General features: G+C 42.5%; 2 protein-coding genes across 2 annotated transcripts; both read right to left on the reverse strand.

Moving 5' to 3' along the window:
* Positions 1 to 2,023: 2,023 nt before the first annotated feature.
* On the reverse strand, positions 2,024 to 11,444 carry unc93b1 (unc-93 homolog B1, TLR signaling regulator). Its single transcript, XM_040146136.1, has 13 exons — positions 11,102 to 11,444; positions 9,314 to 9,430; positions 9,018 to 9,159; positions 8,750 to 8,903; positions 8,477 to 8,638; positions 7,571 to 7,700; positions 7,349 to 7,442; positions 6,043 to 6,167; positions 5,317 to 5,499; positions 4,859 to 5,144; positions 4,639 to 4,760; positions 4,375 to 4,497; positions 2,024 to 2,619 (listed from the first exon to the last, which is right to left on the reverse strand). Exons 1-13 carry the CDS (start codon positions 11,102 to 11,104, stop codon positions 2,356 to 2,358), a joined length of 1,905 nt encoding a protein of 634 aa, XP_040002070.1. The 5' UTR covers positions 11,105 to 11,444; the 3' UTR covers positions 2,024 to 2,355.
* Positions 11,445 to 11,594: 150 nt separating this feature from the next.
* Positions 11,595 to 15,604, reverse strand: timm10 (translocase of inner mitochondrial membrane 10 homolog (yeast)). Its single transcript, XM_040146137.1, has 2 exons — positions 15,372 to 15,604; positions 11,595 to 12,642 (listed from the first exon to the last, which is right to left on the reverse strand). Exons 1-2 carry the CDS (start codon positions 15,440 to 15,442, stop codon positions 12,447 to 12,449), a joined length of 267 nt encoding a protein of 88 aa, XP_040002071.1. The 5' UTR covers positions 15,443 to 15,604; the 3' UTR covers positions 11,595 to 12,446.
* Between the last annotated feature and the right edge of the window lie 65 nt (positions 15,605 to 15,669).

The raw sequence follows: 15,669 nt of genomic DNA on the forward strand, positions 1-15,669 counted from the left end.
ATTGCATAACTAAACCTGCTGTGCACTGATGACCGCCCAAAATTCCCTCCCCCAAACGTGCCAACTGGTCATGATTAATAGGCCTTTTTCACAGACATTTTGACTCGTCGTAGTAGCAAAAGCATGGGTGTTACTAAGAACATTATCAGTGGCTCCGTTTCATCCGAGCGCCCCAGTAAATCATGACAGTGCGACCGCTTGAACAATACCAGGACACTAAAACTGAAGCAGCTAAATGGAATTCAGCCATAGTTACTTTTATTTACAACTGTGATTTCAGCTTTAAGAAGACATTTTGACACGTCCCAATAGAAAAACAAACAAAGCTTTATGCATCAAGAAAAAATGAGATATCTAATAACTGTATTGTATGTAAAACTTTTTAATACTTTATAAGTCTCCAATTAACACAAATTCTACAATTCTATTTAGGATTTATAAGGACATGTAGATACCCTGATATGTGTGCAGTTTCAAGACACGATCTGACCATGCTGTTTGTTGCAGGGACTTGTGCTAAATAGTGAGTTCCACCTGTTTTTTAGCCATGCTTCCGGCACGACTCCAGGGATGGCCACTTTGTTCCACACTGAAATGTCATCTATTGCATAGATTGCCATGAAATTATGCATTTATGGTCCCCAAAATACCTGCAAACTGATGACATTCCCATCAGCCTCAGCTGTACTTCTTCTTTAGTGCTAATTAGCAAATGTTAACCTGCTAACACGCTAAACTAAGATGGTGAACTTTATAGAGAGCAAAGTCCTGGCATCAGTCTGGGCTAGCCTCTGTTCCACTAGCTTCTGTGACTCAGCGCAGTCTCTCATTCAGCCTCTCTTTGGTGGGTCTTTATGAGAAAACCAAGCTTGTTCGTGGAGTTTACTTTCCATGCGCTCAAATAAATCAGCATCCACCACAGCGGTTGCTGTAACAAATTGAAACCTTCATGATTTAACAAATTCATCTTTGTAGTTATAAGCTCTGCTGTCATTCAGTCCTCACTGTCCTGCTGTTATTGCACATGTTTAAATTACAGACCCCTTGACTCACTCATGGAATCTGGATAAAAGAAACACTATTAGATCTTGAAAAAAAATTTAATAAAAAAAAAAAAAAACCTACAAAAAATACTATCCTTATCCAAACATATGAATCAAGTCATACGACATACTATTGAGAACGGTTGTGTTCCAAAGCTGGATTATAGTTTTAAATGTCAATGAGATTTTGAACGAGGTTTTCTTACTTCTGGAACAGATTCTGATAGTCCCGGTTTTACTTCGGCTCTCTATACCTGCTTAACACCAGCATGTTAACTTTGTTACTGTGAGCGTGTTTGCATGCTAACATTAGAATTTACGGCACTGCTCTGAAGTAGGGCCGTTAGCATGGCTGTAGACTGTCTTGTTTATTGTTGTGTTGTACATGAAAACATTTGAGAGAGTCCACATTAGTAATAATGCCCCACTGTTTCCTGAAGTGCCTACCTTACTGGCAACAGCCATGCATGACCAACCCTTGAACCTGTTGCACATTGAACTACACTTAAGCGTAAACATACCTTCATATTCAAGTTTTGCATAAATCTTATTTAAGCCCTTCTGATCAACACATGAGAAACTGACATATGCCTGAGCTTCTGATACTGTCTCTTAGTAAGCTTGTTTTCTCTAACAAATGTGCATAAGTTAAGGGGTGGAAAGTAAACAAAGGCAGAAGAGCAAATATAACTACGGCTGTTTATGCTGTTCACATCCAGCGGGATCATGCCAGCTCTCTAAAAATGTCTCAATCAAAACACTCGTCACCCTGCGATTAAACTTAGAAAAATCAATTCCGCATTTCTTTTTCTGTCACTTACAGTTCTCTTTGTAGATATGTGCTCTTTTTAAATCAAACCTGTTTGTGTATTTCAGTTTGTTGAATGATGAAGCACAAAAGCAACTACAACCCCCTCTATAATTATGGGTACATTTGGTAAATATGAGCCACAAACTGCCACAAAAGAAAGAGAAAAGTATTCTTGTTGTATTCATTTTATCCAGTGTGTGCTTCCCTTTGAGACTGTGCCTATGTTAAATTGCAATATAGTTCTCCCACTTTCTCACCTTTTCATCTGGATGATTGTTGTGATTACAGCTGAACAAGTAATTCAAGCTTTTTCATTAAAGCTTATGCTAGAAAACACATTTTTGTTTAGTGTAGTATGAAAGTTACATTACGTTTAAATGTCTAAAAATATGAATGGAATCAAACACAACAGCATACAGCGCATGTATAACTCTCTTCCTCTCCTGTATCTCTGTCATCTGTCCATCATTTCCCCTCCTCCCTCCTCCTTTTTCTTTTCTCTCAACCTCCCTCGCGCTCTTCCCTCTCTCCCTCCTTCACATGGGCATCCTCCCGTCTGCAGCGGTGACCCTCTGCCCCTCTCCTCCTGGCTCTGGGTGAGTCAGCTCCCTGTGCCTCTCCGTCATGGCCTCCTTCCTCGCTGTCCTCTGCTCCCATCTCTTCCACCACATGCTCTTCGTCTTCCGTCTTCTCCTCCTCATCCTCCTCACTCTCGGAGTCTGACTCATCTGAGTTGTCCTCTTCCAGGTAGCGATAGCCTTTAACCTGCGGACACAAATGGCATGTTCTATTAACAACTGGGGAGAGTATTCCACTATAAAGCTCTGACAATAATGAAACTTTTTTTCACTCCCGCCCAGCTGAAGGATTTCATTCAGAGGGTTGGTGGAGTGCAGGACGAATCACTGTTTGCAGGAGTTCAAATCTCACTACACACCAGGTCTCTACAGATTATTCTTTCTGCATGACACAAAAGAATTTTTTTTACATGTTTTTTACATGCTGGGTGTAAAAGCATTGTTTACTCCAGAAAACTCTCTTATCTAATGCAGAAATAAGGAAGAACTTGTAGACATCTGGCATGTAGTCAGGTTTGATCTTCTGCAAATCTTTGACTGGTAGTCTGTCAGAATTAAATCAGTTTCTGGATTTACCTATACAGTTTAGCAGAAGATCTCTTGATGGCTAGAAATCAAAGAACTGTTGCCCTCTGGTCCTTTCACCCTGAGTTACTATCAAGTAATCGATTAATCATTAGGTCTGTAAAATACTAGACTAGATAATGCACTAGTAGAGTGGAGACCTCCACCAAGGCCAATGTCAAACAACGTACAACAGACTTCACAGGAAAACATTTTAATTCATAGTAAATGATCCTAATCTGCCCCAACCCTCCACCAAGTTCGGTGCAAATCGGTTCAGTAGTTTTTGCATAATCCTGCTGACAAACAACAAAAACCAACAAACAAATCGACATGGGTGATCACATAACCTCCTTGTTTGAGGCAAAAAATACCAATCAATCAAAAAATACCAATTAAGTGTCATATAAGACAGGAGAAAAGCAGAAAATCCTCACAATGTCGAAGCTATAACTAGGTAATATTAGGCATTTCTGCTTGAAAAATGACTTAAACAATTTCATTATCTAAATAGCCTTGACAATTATTTGATTGATTAATCAGCTATTTGTGTCAGGTCTATATGTAACCAAACCCAAGCTTAATGGAAAAAACAATAAAACAGCTTTACAGTCACAGTAGCACTGCACTACACCAAGCTCACACAGAAAAGGAATCTGCTAAGGAGAGCACTGCAGTGGCAGACTACATTTAGGCCACATAAAACATCCCAACAACAACAACATTTATGTACACTGTTGGTGTGACCTCATAAGATATACTACGGCCAAGAAAATTTCTGACTGGTTGTTAGGTGGGAATAAAAAGCGTGTGTCACACGTAAAACACAGTTGAGCTTCTGGTTAAACCTCGTTCTAAATCAATGCACAGGGTACAGTACAAGGAATTTAAATGTCTAAACTTTAATGGCATAAATTCCTGTCGACTTAGTCTGTACATGTGCTGTTAATTTATCTGCTTTATGTATCTAATAGCAAATACGCAATCATAGGAAATTGAATTGCCCGAGCAGGTTTTACTAGAATGAGTGCGCAGCCATTAGTTTTACATTTATTCTCTTCATGCACTATTAAATACATAAACCGTGGGAACTTCTACACGTGTTCTCATGTGGGTGTTGATTCATGCTGCTTCTCCTTAATCACAAAAACATCTTAATTTTTTTCACTAATGATTTTATACAACTCACCAAACTGTATCGTGAGTGCCACTTTACCATTGCTGGCCTCAATGGCAACTGAATCCCTAGTTGCAACGTGTCAAGTACATTAGGACACCTCTTTCTTGGCCTGTGTAATCTTTGGCTGGCAAAATGAATCTGCTAAGGTGAAAGTGGCCAGATTCAGGCAGTCACTCACGATAGACTGTTACTGGTTACCTTGTGCCGCGGCCGAGGGATGCGAGGCAGTCTGGGCCGCAAGTCCTTTGCCAGCCGACGCTCCATCAGCCAATAGCAGTAGCAGGCAAGCAGTAAAGTGGCCAAAAGGATGGAGAGCTTGGCCTGAGGGGATAAAACATAGGTTTAAAAAAAAAAAAGAGAAAATAGAAACGGTGGTTTTTTGTTTTGTTGTCTGTTTGGTTTTTTTAGTACATGAAACACAAACACGCAATGAATGCTCTCTAAACACCCACAATCACATACCCTCATAGGCAGGTTGGACCATAGGTAGACTATGAAGATGGCGAAGGCCTGCCACCAGTGATAGATGGTGTACACAAAGTCCAGACGTTCTTTTTCCTCAGCATAGAGCATACCAAGCAGAGCTGACAAAGAAAGAAAAGAGCTCATGCTGACCCATGTCATGTCTGAACAAAGTTAGTGCATGGTACGTACAGATACCTCGACCACAGCTGTTACTTACTGCTGACGCCCGTCTTGTTCAGGGCGGTGCCGAGACCCCACAGCACGGTGATCACAAGCAGAGGGCCCAGATACTCTGTATATAACTGCCCCTTCTGGCGTTGTACAGAGAATGCCAGGAGAGCCACCAGCAACACAAAATGCACAGCTGCGCCGCTAACCAGACACAGCCAGCGTGGGAGGCGTAGGATGAAGAGGGAGAGGGAGGAAAAGATGGAGCAGGAGAGGCCATAGACGACTATAAGGAGCCACAGTTTTTTCAGGCCCAAAATGCAGACGCCATAGGACTGTGGAGGGAGGGAAATGTGTATTTCTCTTAATAGTACAATCTGACTGCCCCTCTATAAATCAGCTTTTATTATTTTGCATGTCAAACTACTCAAACACTAACAAAGTTTAGCAATGAAAGTTACAGCCTACTCCACTATTAGTTCAACAAATCCAGTGACAGCACAGTACCAGAGAGAACCCGGTGATGGCAAACAGCACTTCAAAGCCACTGTAGATGAAGAAGGGGCAGAGCAGTCGCAGGCGGTAGTCCCTCAGGTGTTTGAAAGGCAGCTGGAAGATGTTACCCCAGCCGATGCTCCGCAGGTCGATCTCTTCTGTCGGCCGGTAGGCGGCGCCACACAGCACAAGGAACTGTCGGTAGCATCAAACAGCAATCCGTTTATTTTGAATTAGTCTGACTGACCGCTCTGCTTTGTACATGCTTTGCTGTACTGTAAATTTCCAGCCCATCATAGGAAAAAATAACCTCTTACAAAGCACAGAACCATACTTGAAACACAGACTTAAGATCACTGAGAGCAGCATTAGCCCTTTAACTACTACTAGAAAACTGAGTTGGAATAAACATAGAGTAATGTGCAAACACAATTACTGTATATTTACTACAGTTCCCCCTCAATCCAGCTTTCTAAACTGCTCTGAATTGTACATAAGTGTAGATGTGAGACTGTGTCTGTTAATCTGTGTTTGTTCACCCTGTGATAGACTCAATCACTCTAAAAAGGTAATTTACAGTATTTACAAGGATCTAACGATGCATAGATTTAATTTGTTCCCTCGTAAGTCCAGAAGTTAGTAAAACCATAAAATAACACTTTAGCATAAAAGGTGTTTTGGAAATTGAATTCTAGGGTGGAAGAGGTGCGTGCGTGTGTGCGTCAAGGGAGATCTTACGATGATCATGGACAGGAAGGCGAAGCCCATGAGGACGCTCTCCACCTTGATGAGCAGCATGGAGGGCGGCAGGTTGGTCAGCACAGTGGTGTTGAAGCCAGGGATCACTCCGCTGACTGCTGCACCTGGTAGAGGAAGAGGAACGTTCAGACATTAGCAAGGAGGTGATGGAAAGCTGACGTGCTTCATTCCTGCACACTGTATCAAGTCACAGCTAATGGTTCTGACTATGAAACTGTACCTCTGGTTTGGAGAAAAAAATTTTAGCCACAAACAAGTGGCTAAAATGTACATGAGAAAGCTGACTAGGCAACACAGGGCAGCAGTTTCAAAGAAAACCAGGATGTTTTTGTGATTGTGGTTTTTCTGTTTTGTAAAAGTCTTCTGTGATCAAGTGGCGGTGTGAGCGCTTTTCTACAGTTCCGTTTCCTCCTGCTGTTCATAATAAAAAGGAAACACTGCGGCCAAAAGGGAGATCTGGTTTTCTAGGACTAACCATGTACAATGCATTCAGGGAATCGAAGCAAGATGAATTTCAGGCAAAGTGGAATTCGACACCACAAAATTTATTTACAAAAACAGATTGACATATGACATTCATGGGGCAACATTTTTTCAGAGACACGATTCTGTCCACTTGACCAATTTAAGTCCAATAAAAATATCTGGCTCTGTAGTTGCTGAATGCTCCACTATGTTCACCAGCTAGTCGTTGACTTTGTCTGTCTGCCAACTGGCGCTGAGCAGGTGGCTTATTGCACGTTCAATAGAGCCATTTCTCTTAAAAAAACGTCTTCTTGTTGCGGCTGGAAACAAGTCCGATAAGAGCAGAATGTGTGGCAGCTCCAAAATAATGAATGAAAAGATGCTATAAGGTTCCGCACAGCCGATCGGAGCTGCAGATGCAGGTGATGATTCTCTCTGGGCCTTTCGGGGGAAGTGATCCCTTTCACATATTAATTTGATCTATTGTTTATACAAAAAAAAAAGCTTAAGTTTTAATTTAGTACAGTCCATCGTGTAAGTGTTGTCTTGAATTGTACAAACTTTTTTGGTCGACGCTGATTATAAAAATAGAAAGTTGATTTCATACGCAAGGCACTCATGGGTATGCTAAAACACTCAACGTGTTTTAGCATCTGCCATCATCCCAAAATTGTGACCTGTTGCCACATTGGCCGCTGTTCAGTAACAGTTACATAGTCTCACCTTAACTGTTAACAATTTCATTGGATGGAAAGGAATGAACCCTCGTGCGTTGTCTGTGGGTTACTTGTGTGTAATCATTCGTGACGTGTGTCTTTACCGCAGACTTTGACATTGCAGAGAATGTGCTGGTTATCATGCAGGTAGCCGTTGAGGACAAGACCCATCGGGAACTCCGCAAAGACAAAACTCAGCTGGTGAGGAAGAGAGAGAAGACAGGGACAAGCGTATTTTTCTGTAAAGCAGTGCAAACGTCTTTCCCGATGTTAAACACCGCACACATCAGAGCGCATTAGGGAACAAGAGATGCCTGAAGACTCACATGGAAGATGATGTGGAAGACTGACTGGAAGACGATGATGTATCTGTGGCACGCTCCTTTAGGAAGCTTCTTCTGCTCCTGCACATGCTCCTCCTTGTAGTTGACGTACTCGTAGTACTGCTGCGCCATCCTGCCATGTGTTTGGTGTGAGAAGAGAAATTCACAGCAAAACACATTCATTCACTCCTTTAAAAAAAAAAAAAAAAAAAAATACTTACGTGCAATCAGGTGTGTTATTTTGAGGCCTGAGAGGGTGTGTATGCGTTCACCTAAACACGCTCACAATTCTTGGTTTGAATTGGTCTGACAAAAGAGAGCCTGAGAGTGTGCCTTACATCTCTATATTCTGTTTCCTTCTGTATTCAACTTTAGAAAAGTGCCTTTCTTGAGTTTATGTTAAAAAAAGAATATTAGCCATTACACTGTTATCAGAGTTTTTAAAATTCAAAATCCCCAAAATCCAGTATTGGATGGTCATGTGACCAAAAAAAGTCATTTTTGGCTCCCTTCACTGGCCATGGGAGGATAAAAGTATGGAAATGATACATTTGGGTTGGGACCCAACTGTTAGTTGAGTAGTTGAGACCTGTGGTGTGATGGTTATGTCAATGATTTACTTTGACTTTTAACGCTTAAATGGTTATGCTTAAGTGTTACATTAGAAATTTTTAGGTTTGATACAAGTATGGTTATATGGTGACAAGTGGTCATTGCACTGCAGATTTTCAGGTTTAGTGTAAATGAGAAACAGTTGCTGCGTCGGAGGTTAGAGCAACGAGCAACGATCTGAGTCCACCTATCTATCCATTGAGATCCCAGCTACCTATACCGTTCGACCTTCAGTTCGCTTTTGTGTGCCGTGGCAGCTTATGAAACTCCCTCACCCCTCCACAACCTCCTTCTCACCTCGTGATGTAATTTCCCAAGGAGGCCCAGAGCGGCACAATGGCCACGCCGATGGCTACGGCTGAGGGAACCAAGGTGTAGTAACGCTCCCAGTAATTGGTTGAGACGAAGAGCGCGTAGATTCCCGAAGCCAGGAACATCATCCACTTAGTACCTAGAAACCTGAAAGAGAGTTACCGTACATATAGAGTATATATGGGCAAAACAAGGATATTCAGATCAGGAGGAAAGGTTTTTTTTTTTTTGTGCGCGTGCGTGTGTGTATGTGTCTACCTGATGAGAACAGGAGTGTACAGCAGGCCTATAATGGGCGTGACATTAATGCCCATCAACATCTTGCGGTCGATGTCCTCCAGGACAAGGTTGCTGTACTTCACCTCACGGTAGGTCATATCATAATGGAGGATCAGCTGCATTTGCAGAAGGCCTGTAGCACGCATACACACACACACACCATACACACACAAAATAAATTTAAAAGTACCTCTGAGATGCTGTAACTTTGCCTGTTTGGATTTCTCGTTTCTCCCGTCAGACTCACCCATATATACACTGTAAACGATCATGGCTCCAACACTGGCTGCAAGAACATTCTTGATGACTCCCAGCCTCTTTCTCCTGTAGTATTTCCTTTCCTCCTCCTCCTCGTTGTACTCTGACTGCGGACCCAAAAACTCCTCCATCTGAGGAAAACGGGAGAAAAGCTTTGCAACTGTTCGATAAGGGCAAAGGTGGTAGTATTCGACACGCTCGTGGAGGAGTGCGTTTCCTTTCAGCCGAAACCTAAGAGTCGCAGAGGCTATTGTGTGTTTTTTTTCGACGGGCAACTGAGCTCACCTGGTCCTGCATGTTGTCTTCTTGCCCCACATCCGCCAGTTCATTCATGGCACCATTAGGAGGTGCTACAAGATGATCAGCTTCTCTGGCTTGCTCTTCGCCATCAATTGCCACCATCTGGTGACCAAAAGGGGTAGTACACGGGATTACTAGACGGTTGGTTGCACTTTTTGCAGTCACCCACACCAGTCAGTCACTGCAATGTCCCCTGCCCATTACTCTCATGATGAACCAGCAGGGTTTAGGGTTATCAAAAACACAATTGTACTTTTTAAATGTTTTTTAGTCTACAACAGTAGACATACTGAACTCTAAAAGAGCTGAGGTGTTGTCTTTGCTTTAAATTACATTATAGCTCAGTATCCCTCTTTGACAGACCAGCTGTCCCACGAACCTGAAAACCCTGAATGAAGGAAAAAGGGGGGTCTCTTTGTTAGTCTACAGCCTTTAAGCAATAATCGATTCCCTTCAAAACTCTCCATGAGCATGTTAAGAATTGTAAGATTTCACAAAAACACAATTGGTGCAATTCAGTAGTTGTCAATACAGTGATGTGCATTTTTTTTAAAAACATTTTCTGACATTTAACGGAGCACACAATGAATCGATTCATTGGCAAAATAATAGATTAACCGATAAGCATAATTTATTTATAACCCCGAACAAATTTATGGCAAAAATGAGGAAATGGTAAAAATACAGCCGGTCTCTGTTTCTGAATGAAAAGCTGCTAAATCGGCGTTTGTTATAGCCAACAAACGAGTGAATCGGGAGCAGGTGACAGCTTCTGCACCCCCATCCCTATCCAATGCATAGGGTAACGCACACTGTCCTTGCACACACGATAACCATCGAGTTCATGTAACTAGGATCTCTTTAATATACAATTAATCTGGCAAACATGAAGTTTGAAATTAAACGGAACAATATGGGGTTAGAAAAAAAATTAAAGACCCTCTCCCGCTCTCCAGTTCGAAAAAGCTGGACCGCCCTCCCTTTGGCAAAAAACTAAACCACCACCACGCTGGCCCTTCTCTGATTCCTTTCTTGGCTTGACTGAATCCCACTGAGCACAGTTTACAATGAACATGTTTCAGACACGGAGAAACCGCAGTCTGCGCGACCGGACAGTCCGACCTCGGAGGGGGGGGGGGTCACCCCAACCCTTGCGAGCTCTTCCAAACGCCGCTTCCACGCGGATTCTGCAAGTTCCCCAAACACACCGTGGTAAACTCTACCACAGGATCCGAGATTCACAGTAAATATATCCGCGTTCAGAAGCAGCCCCCCCCCCTTTTTTTTATCTCACGATGAGCCACGCTGTCCTAAAAAGAGGATCTGACCCTAAGCATGCTCTCCAACATGTTAGCCCTCAATACAAAACACTTCCCTTGCTACGGGCTCCATGGCCCCACGCACCGAATATAAATTTCAATTTGTTGACATGTTTTTCCCAACAGGGGTGTTGAACTTATTCTAGATATTTAGACAGAAGTCTAGGTCCCCCCCCCCCCCAGCCTGTCATTTTTTTAAAAACCCTTTAACGACTCAACCTCAGTATTCCCGGGATAAAAGAAAAAAAAAGTGCGTCGGAGCTACTGTAACCGAGCTGTATCCACTAGTATGTTGTTTGCCATTTGGTAATAAGTCAACTAAAGTCGCGTCGTTAATGGTACCGTTTGCAGCAGTTAGCCAGGCACTTCGGGTTTCGTCTAAGAACTATTCTAAAACACAACATCACGCCCGTTTGTTTTTAAACCATCTACCATCACCTTGAAAATCCCTTACCATGTCTGCTGCGTTGGGGGCTCCTTCGCATTCACCCGAACGAAGAGTGTGTACACCCCGGGAGACAGACAGACAGACAGACTACGCAGACCGCCTCCGCCCCTGTGTCGCTCGCTGACCCCGAAGTTCCCTTTTCCGACGTGCAACAGGGGGGGGGGGCAGGTATAAATAACAGTTTCACCAAGGAAACGAAAGTCAATGATCTTCACTTCCTCACCCAAACCTGCCAACATTTTTCTTAAAGGTGCAGGCACACCTTTAGGAAAACCTGCCCTCCTCTCCGCCAGTACTGCGAGACAATTTCAAGTGGGGGGGGGACAGACTGTGGGACAGAAAATAGGACTTTCACACCCTTATAACACCACTCATCGTATTTATATAAAGTATGATTTTGTTTAATTAGAGTAATTAATAACACTGAAACATACTCTAATATGCAGATAAAAATCTGTGTCACAGTGGTTAGCACAGGGAAAAAAAAAAAAAAAAAAAACATCAGTCAAAAAACATGGTCCACTGACATACAGCACAACACTTTCTACACAGCCATGAAAAATATGCAAAGTTCAGTGCATCTTCAACACACATCCATGTAACCAGAGAGGCCCAGCTATGAGCTCTTTAACCTTGTTTGTTTCACAGCTGGGGGAAAAAAAAACAAAAGAACATGCATATTGTGTTGTATAAAAAGACATTTTGGCTCACACAATACCGCTGTACATAATCCATGTATTTGATTTGCTGTATTTCGAGGTTTCGTACAGAAGTGACACTACTTTGTCTGCATAAGAGATGACTTGTAAATGTGAAAAATGGGTTCAGAGGGTGATCTGGGATCAAAGACTGATTTCAAATCATTCCTAGTGTTTGTTTTAACCTGCAGCAAGTACCAGATGGTTGGTAGCACAAAGGTTCAACAGCAACAACAAAGTAATGGAGTTTCTGAGCAGCAGAAAACAAGCACAAAGTATGGAAATATGGAAATTATGTTACATGTCCTAGGCCTTTCTTCCTTCCAGTCAATTTTCAGGTGACTTCTTGAGGACCAGTCCGAGATGAACGTACAACAAATCAGACTGATCCAGAGAGGCCAGTGGATCGCTCTGAGCAGTTTCAAGATATGCTAAGTGCTCCGGTGCGTCCTCCACACCCGTCCTTTGTAATCATCCTCTACTGCAGCAGAGGAGGCAGTCTGTCTCAATGGACCCCAGCATTCATTTTACATGTTGTTTTATCTACCCACCCTTTACATTAAAACACCAGTCTCTTATTTTAGAGAAACCAGATATGCTACCCCAATCCCGTAACTTAACGATTCCCCGTGTCATTTCCTTCATCGGTGTCTCTATCCGCTCCCGACAGCTGCTTTCCTCATCATTTCCTCGTCCTGGACTGAGAGCTCTGTCAGCTTGCGTCCCAGCTTCTCGTGAAGGTCCAGATATTTTGCCACGCAGCGGTCCAGGCATACCGACTCGCCCTTTGTCAGCTCTGCCTCCTTGTAATGTGGCGGTACACACTTCCTGTGGCAGGCGTTGGTCATTCTAGGAGAAAAAAAGAAGCTAGGAGTCAGTAAGATTCTTAAAATGTTACGTGTAAAGATCAATATGATTCCATGTGAAAATACTTTTACCATACATTCCAAAAAAAGTTGACAAAGAAATTTCTGTCATCGACTTATCAAATAATCATTACAGCTCTAGACTACATCATTTTTTGTTTGCAGAAAAAAGAAATTTCAAAACCAGGCCAATTTGTTGCAGTTTATCAGTTGATTTGAAACCATTAATTCCCAGTGTGCCCATAAGGGATTTGAACACCACTAAGTGTTGTAAAAGTCACATAATGAGGCTTTAAGTTTGACTGGCATGGATTTACTTTTTTTAATAGTTTATTTGACAGGGATAATAATCTATGAGGAACTCAAATGAAGAAGTTATCAATTATGTTCTCCCCAAAGTTAGCAATGTATGCCTCTAACATACTTAGACTATCACAAATATTGTTTGCAAGCACCAGTCATGTCTAAAACAAATATCGTCACACTGACGGTAGAGATACTGAGTCAAGAACAATGATATATTTGTCTTTGTAAACAGGCCTTTTCACTGCAGATAATTTTACTTAGTCCCAGCAGGAAAAGCACAGGTGCTACTAAGAACATTAACAATGGGTCTGGTCTATTCAAGTGTCCCAGTGAATCATGGGTGTGACAATGGGCCAGAATGAACAACCCCAGGACCCTGAAACTGAAGCAGCTAAATGGATCAGCCATCATTCATTTTATTATTTATATCTTGTGCATTTCAAACTATGACAATTCACCTGAGACACGAAAACCTAACTGGACTATAGTCATTATTAATGTTCTAAGAAAGACCTATGTTTGTCAAATCAACACATTCACTGTGACTGAAGGCCAGCCATGCAATTAGACACAATATCCTTCACATACAGTTAGGTTTGTAAGTATTAAAAAGAAGGAATGCATTGTTGGGCTCAGCAGCACCAAAAGTCCTGGAAGACAACTAAAGAATTCTTTCCTTGGTGAAGAAAACCCTCAAAACATCTAGCCAGGTCAACAACACTCGGGGAGGCAGGCGTAGTATTGTTAAAGTCTATAATCAAGAGACACCTTCATCAATGTAAATACAGATGGTTTACCACAAGGTGCAAACCACTGGTAACACTCAAGATCAGAAAGGCCAGATTAGACTTTGCCAGAAAACATCGAAAAAGTCTGCCCAGTTCTGGAACAAGATTCTTTGGTAGGATGAAACCAAGATTAATTTGTACCAGATTGATGAGAAGGAAAGGAACGGCTCATGATCCACAGCAAACCACATCATCTTGCAGACATGGTAGAGGCAGTGTTATGGCATGGGCATGAATGGCTGCCAATGGAGCTGGATTACTGGTGTTTAATGATGATGTGACTGCTGATAGAAGTAGCAGGATGAATTCTGAAGTGTACAGGTCTATACTATCTGCTCAGATCCAGCCAAATGCTGCAGAACTGATAAGACAGTGCTTCACAGTACAGATGGATAGTGACCCAAAACATACTGCGAAAGCAACTCAAGAGCTTCTCATGGCAAAGAAATGGAATATTCTTCAATGGCCAAGTCAGTCACCTGACCTCAACCCAATTGAGCATGTGTTTCACCTACTGAAGACAAAACTGAGGGTAGAAAGACCCACAGACAAGCAGCAACTGAAGGTGGCTGCAGTAAAGGCCTGGCAAAGCATCTCAAGGGAGGAAACTCAGCATTTGGTGAGGTCCATGAGATCCAGACTTCAGCCAGTCACTGACTGCAAAGGATTTTCATCCAAGTATTAAAAATGATCCTCATATTTATAATTATGTTGGTCTTTCCAATTACTTTTGAGCCTCTGAAAATGAGTGACTATGTATAAAAAATGGCTGTAATTCCCTAACAGTTAATGTGATATTTTTGTTAATCCCCTTGAATTAGCTGAAAGTCTACACTTGTGCCACATCTTGATGGCTTCATTTTAAATCCATTGTATCTGTGAACAGAGGCTAAATTACCAAAATTGTGTCACTGTCCAAATACTTATGGACCTAACTATATGTGTACAGATGATACATGTAAGTACTTCAACCGATGCATGATCATTACTTATAACAGAGTTCCTCAATCAATGCAATTTGTAATCAGCTATGATGAATATCAGCATGCTTGGCCTAAAAGTGTGGGGGGGGTCAGCATGTTTCAGAGTCAGCTCCTTCATCAAGGCACAGACGGCACAACTAGGTTTCCGACAAGACGGAAATATGACATTTATGTTTGTGTCATGTATTAATGAGAAGAATGTTACGGTCTCTTCATCGATCCGCATGGATTGGATGTTGGCGTCTGTTCAACGGAAGCCTCAATGGACAATTAAGTCACGTTTCACCTACTGCAAACTGAAAATGCACCATAAAAGTAGCTGGATGCAAACACATCTCTTGACTGATGGGATCTAGCTGCCACTCTGACACCCCCCCAGTGTGGGGGACACTGACTGATCAGTGACTGACTGTATCACATGTAGCTCCTGAAATTTAATGTCTTCAGCAGCAGCCAGCGTCAAAGAGGGACTTTAGAGCTACGTCCCCCTAGAGCTAGCTAACCTCTGTAAGACCTTCTGTCACTACCTAACGTGTAACTTAAGAACGACGATTGAACGAAGGCCACGAGACACGCTTTCTCCTGGGCAGCAGTTAGACGCAGCTAGCTGAATGGTTAGCTTGTGTCGGCTTTACCGGTTGTACATGTCAGCCATCATCTCCACCTCCAGCTCCGCTGCCAGCTGCTGTGCCTTCATGGGATCCATGTCTGCGCGTCTCTGCTGCTCACACCCGGCTTCAACCAAACACACACACCGTCCTGGTGGCCCTCTCCTGCGGACACAAGACAAGAGTCCTACTCGCTGCTTCTTCTGTAACCTTCAAATCTGCAGGAACACACGTGTGTACAGTTTCCTCCCCTACTTCCGCAGTCAATAAAGTTGGATTCAGACGGAGGGGGGAGGAAAAAGTGCGCCCCCTGGTGTGCATTAGT

Source organism: Xiphias gladius, chromosome 15, assembly GCF_016859285.1.
Source record: "Xiphias gladius isolate SHS-SW01 ecotype Sanya breed wild chromosome 15, ASM1685928v1, whole genome shotgun sequence".
Lineage (NCBI taxonomy): Eukaryota > Metazoa > Chordata > Actinopteri > Istiophoriformes > Xiphiidae > Xiphias > Xiphias gladius.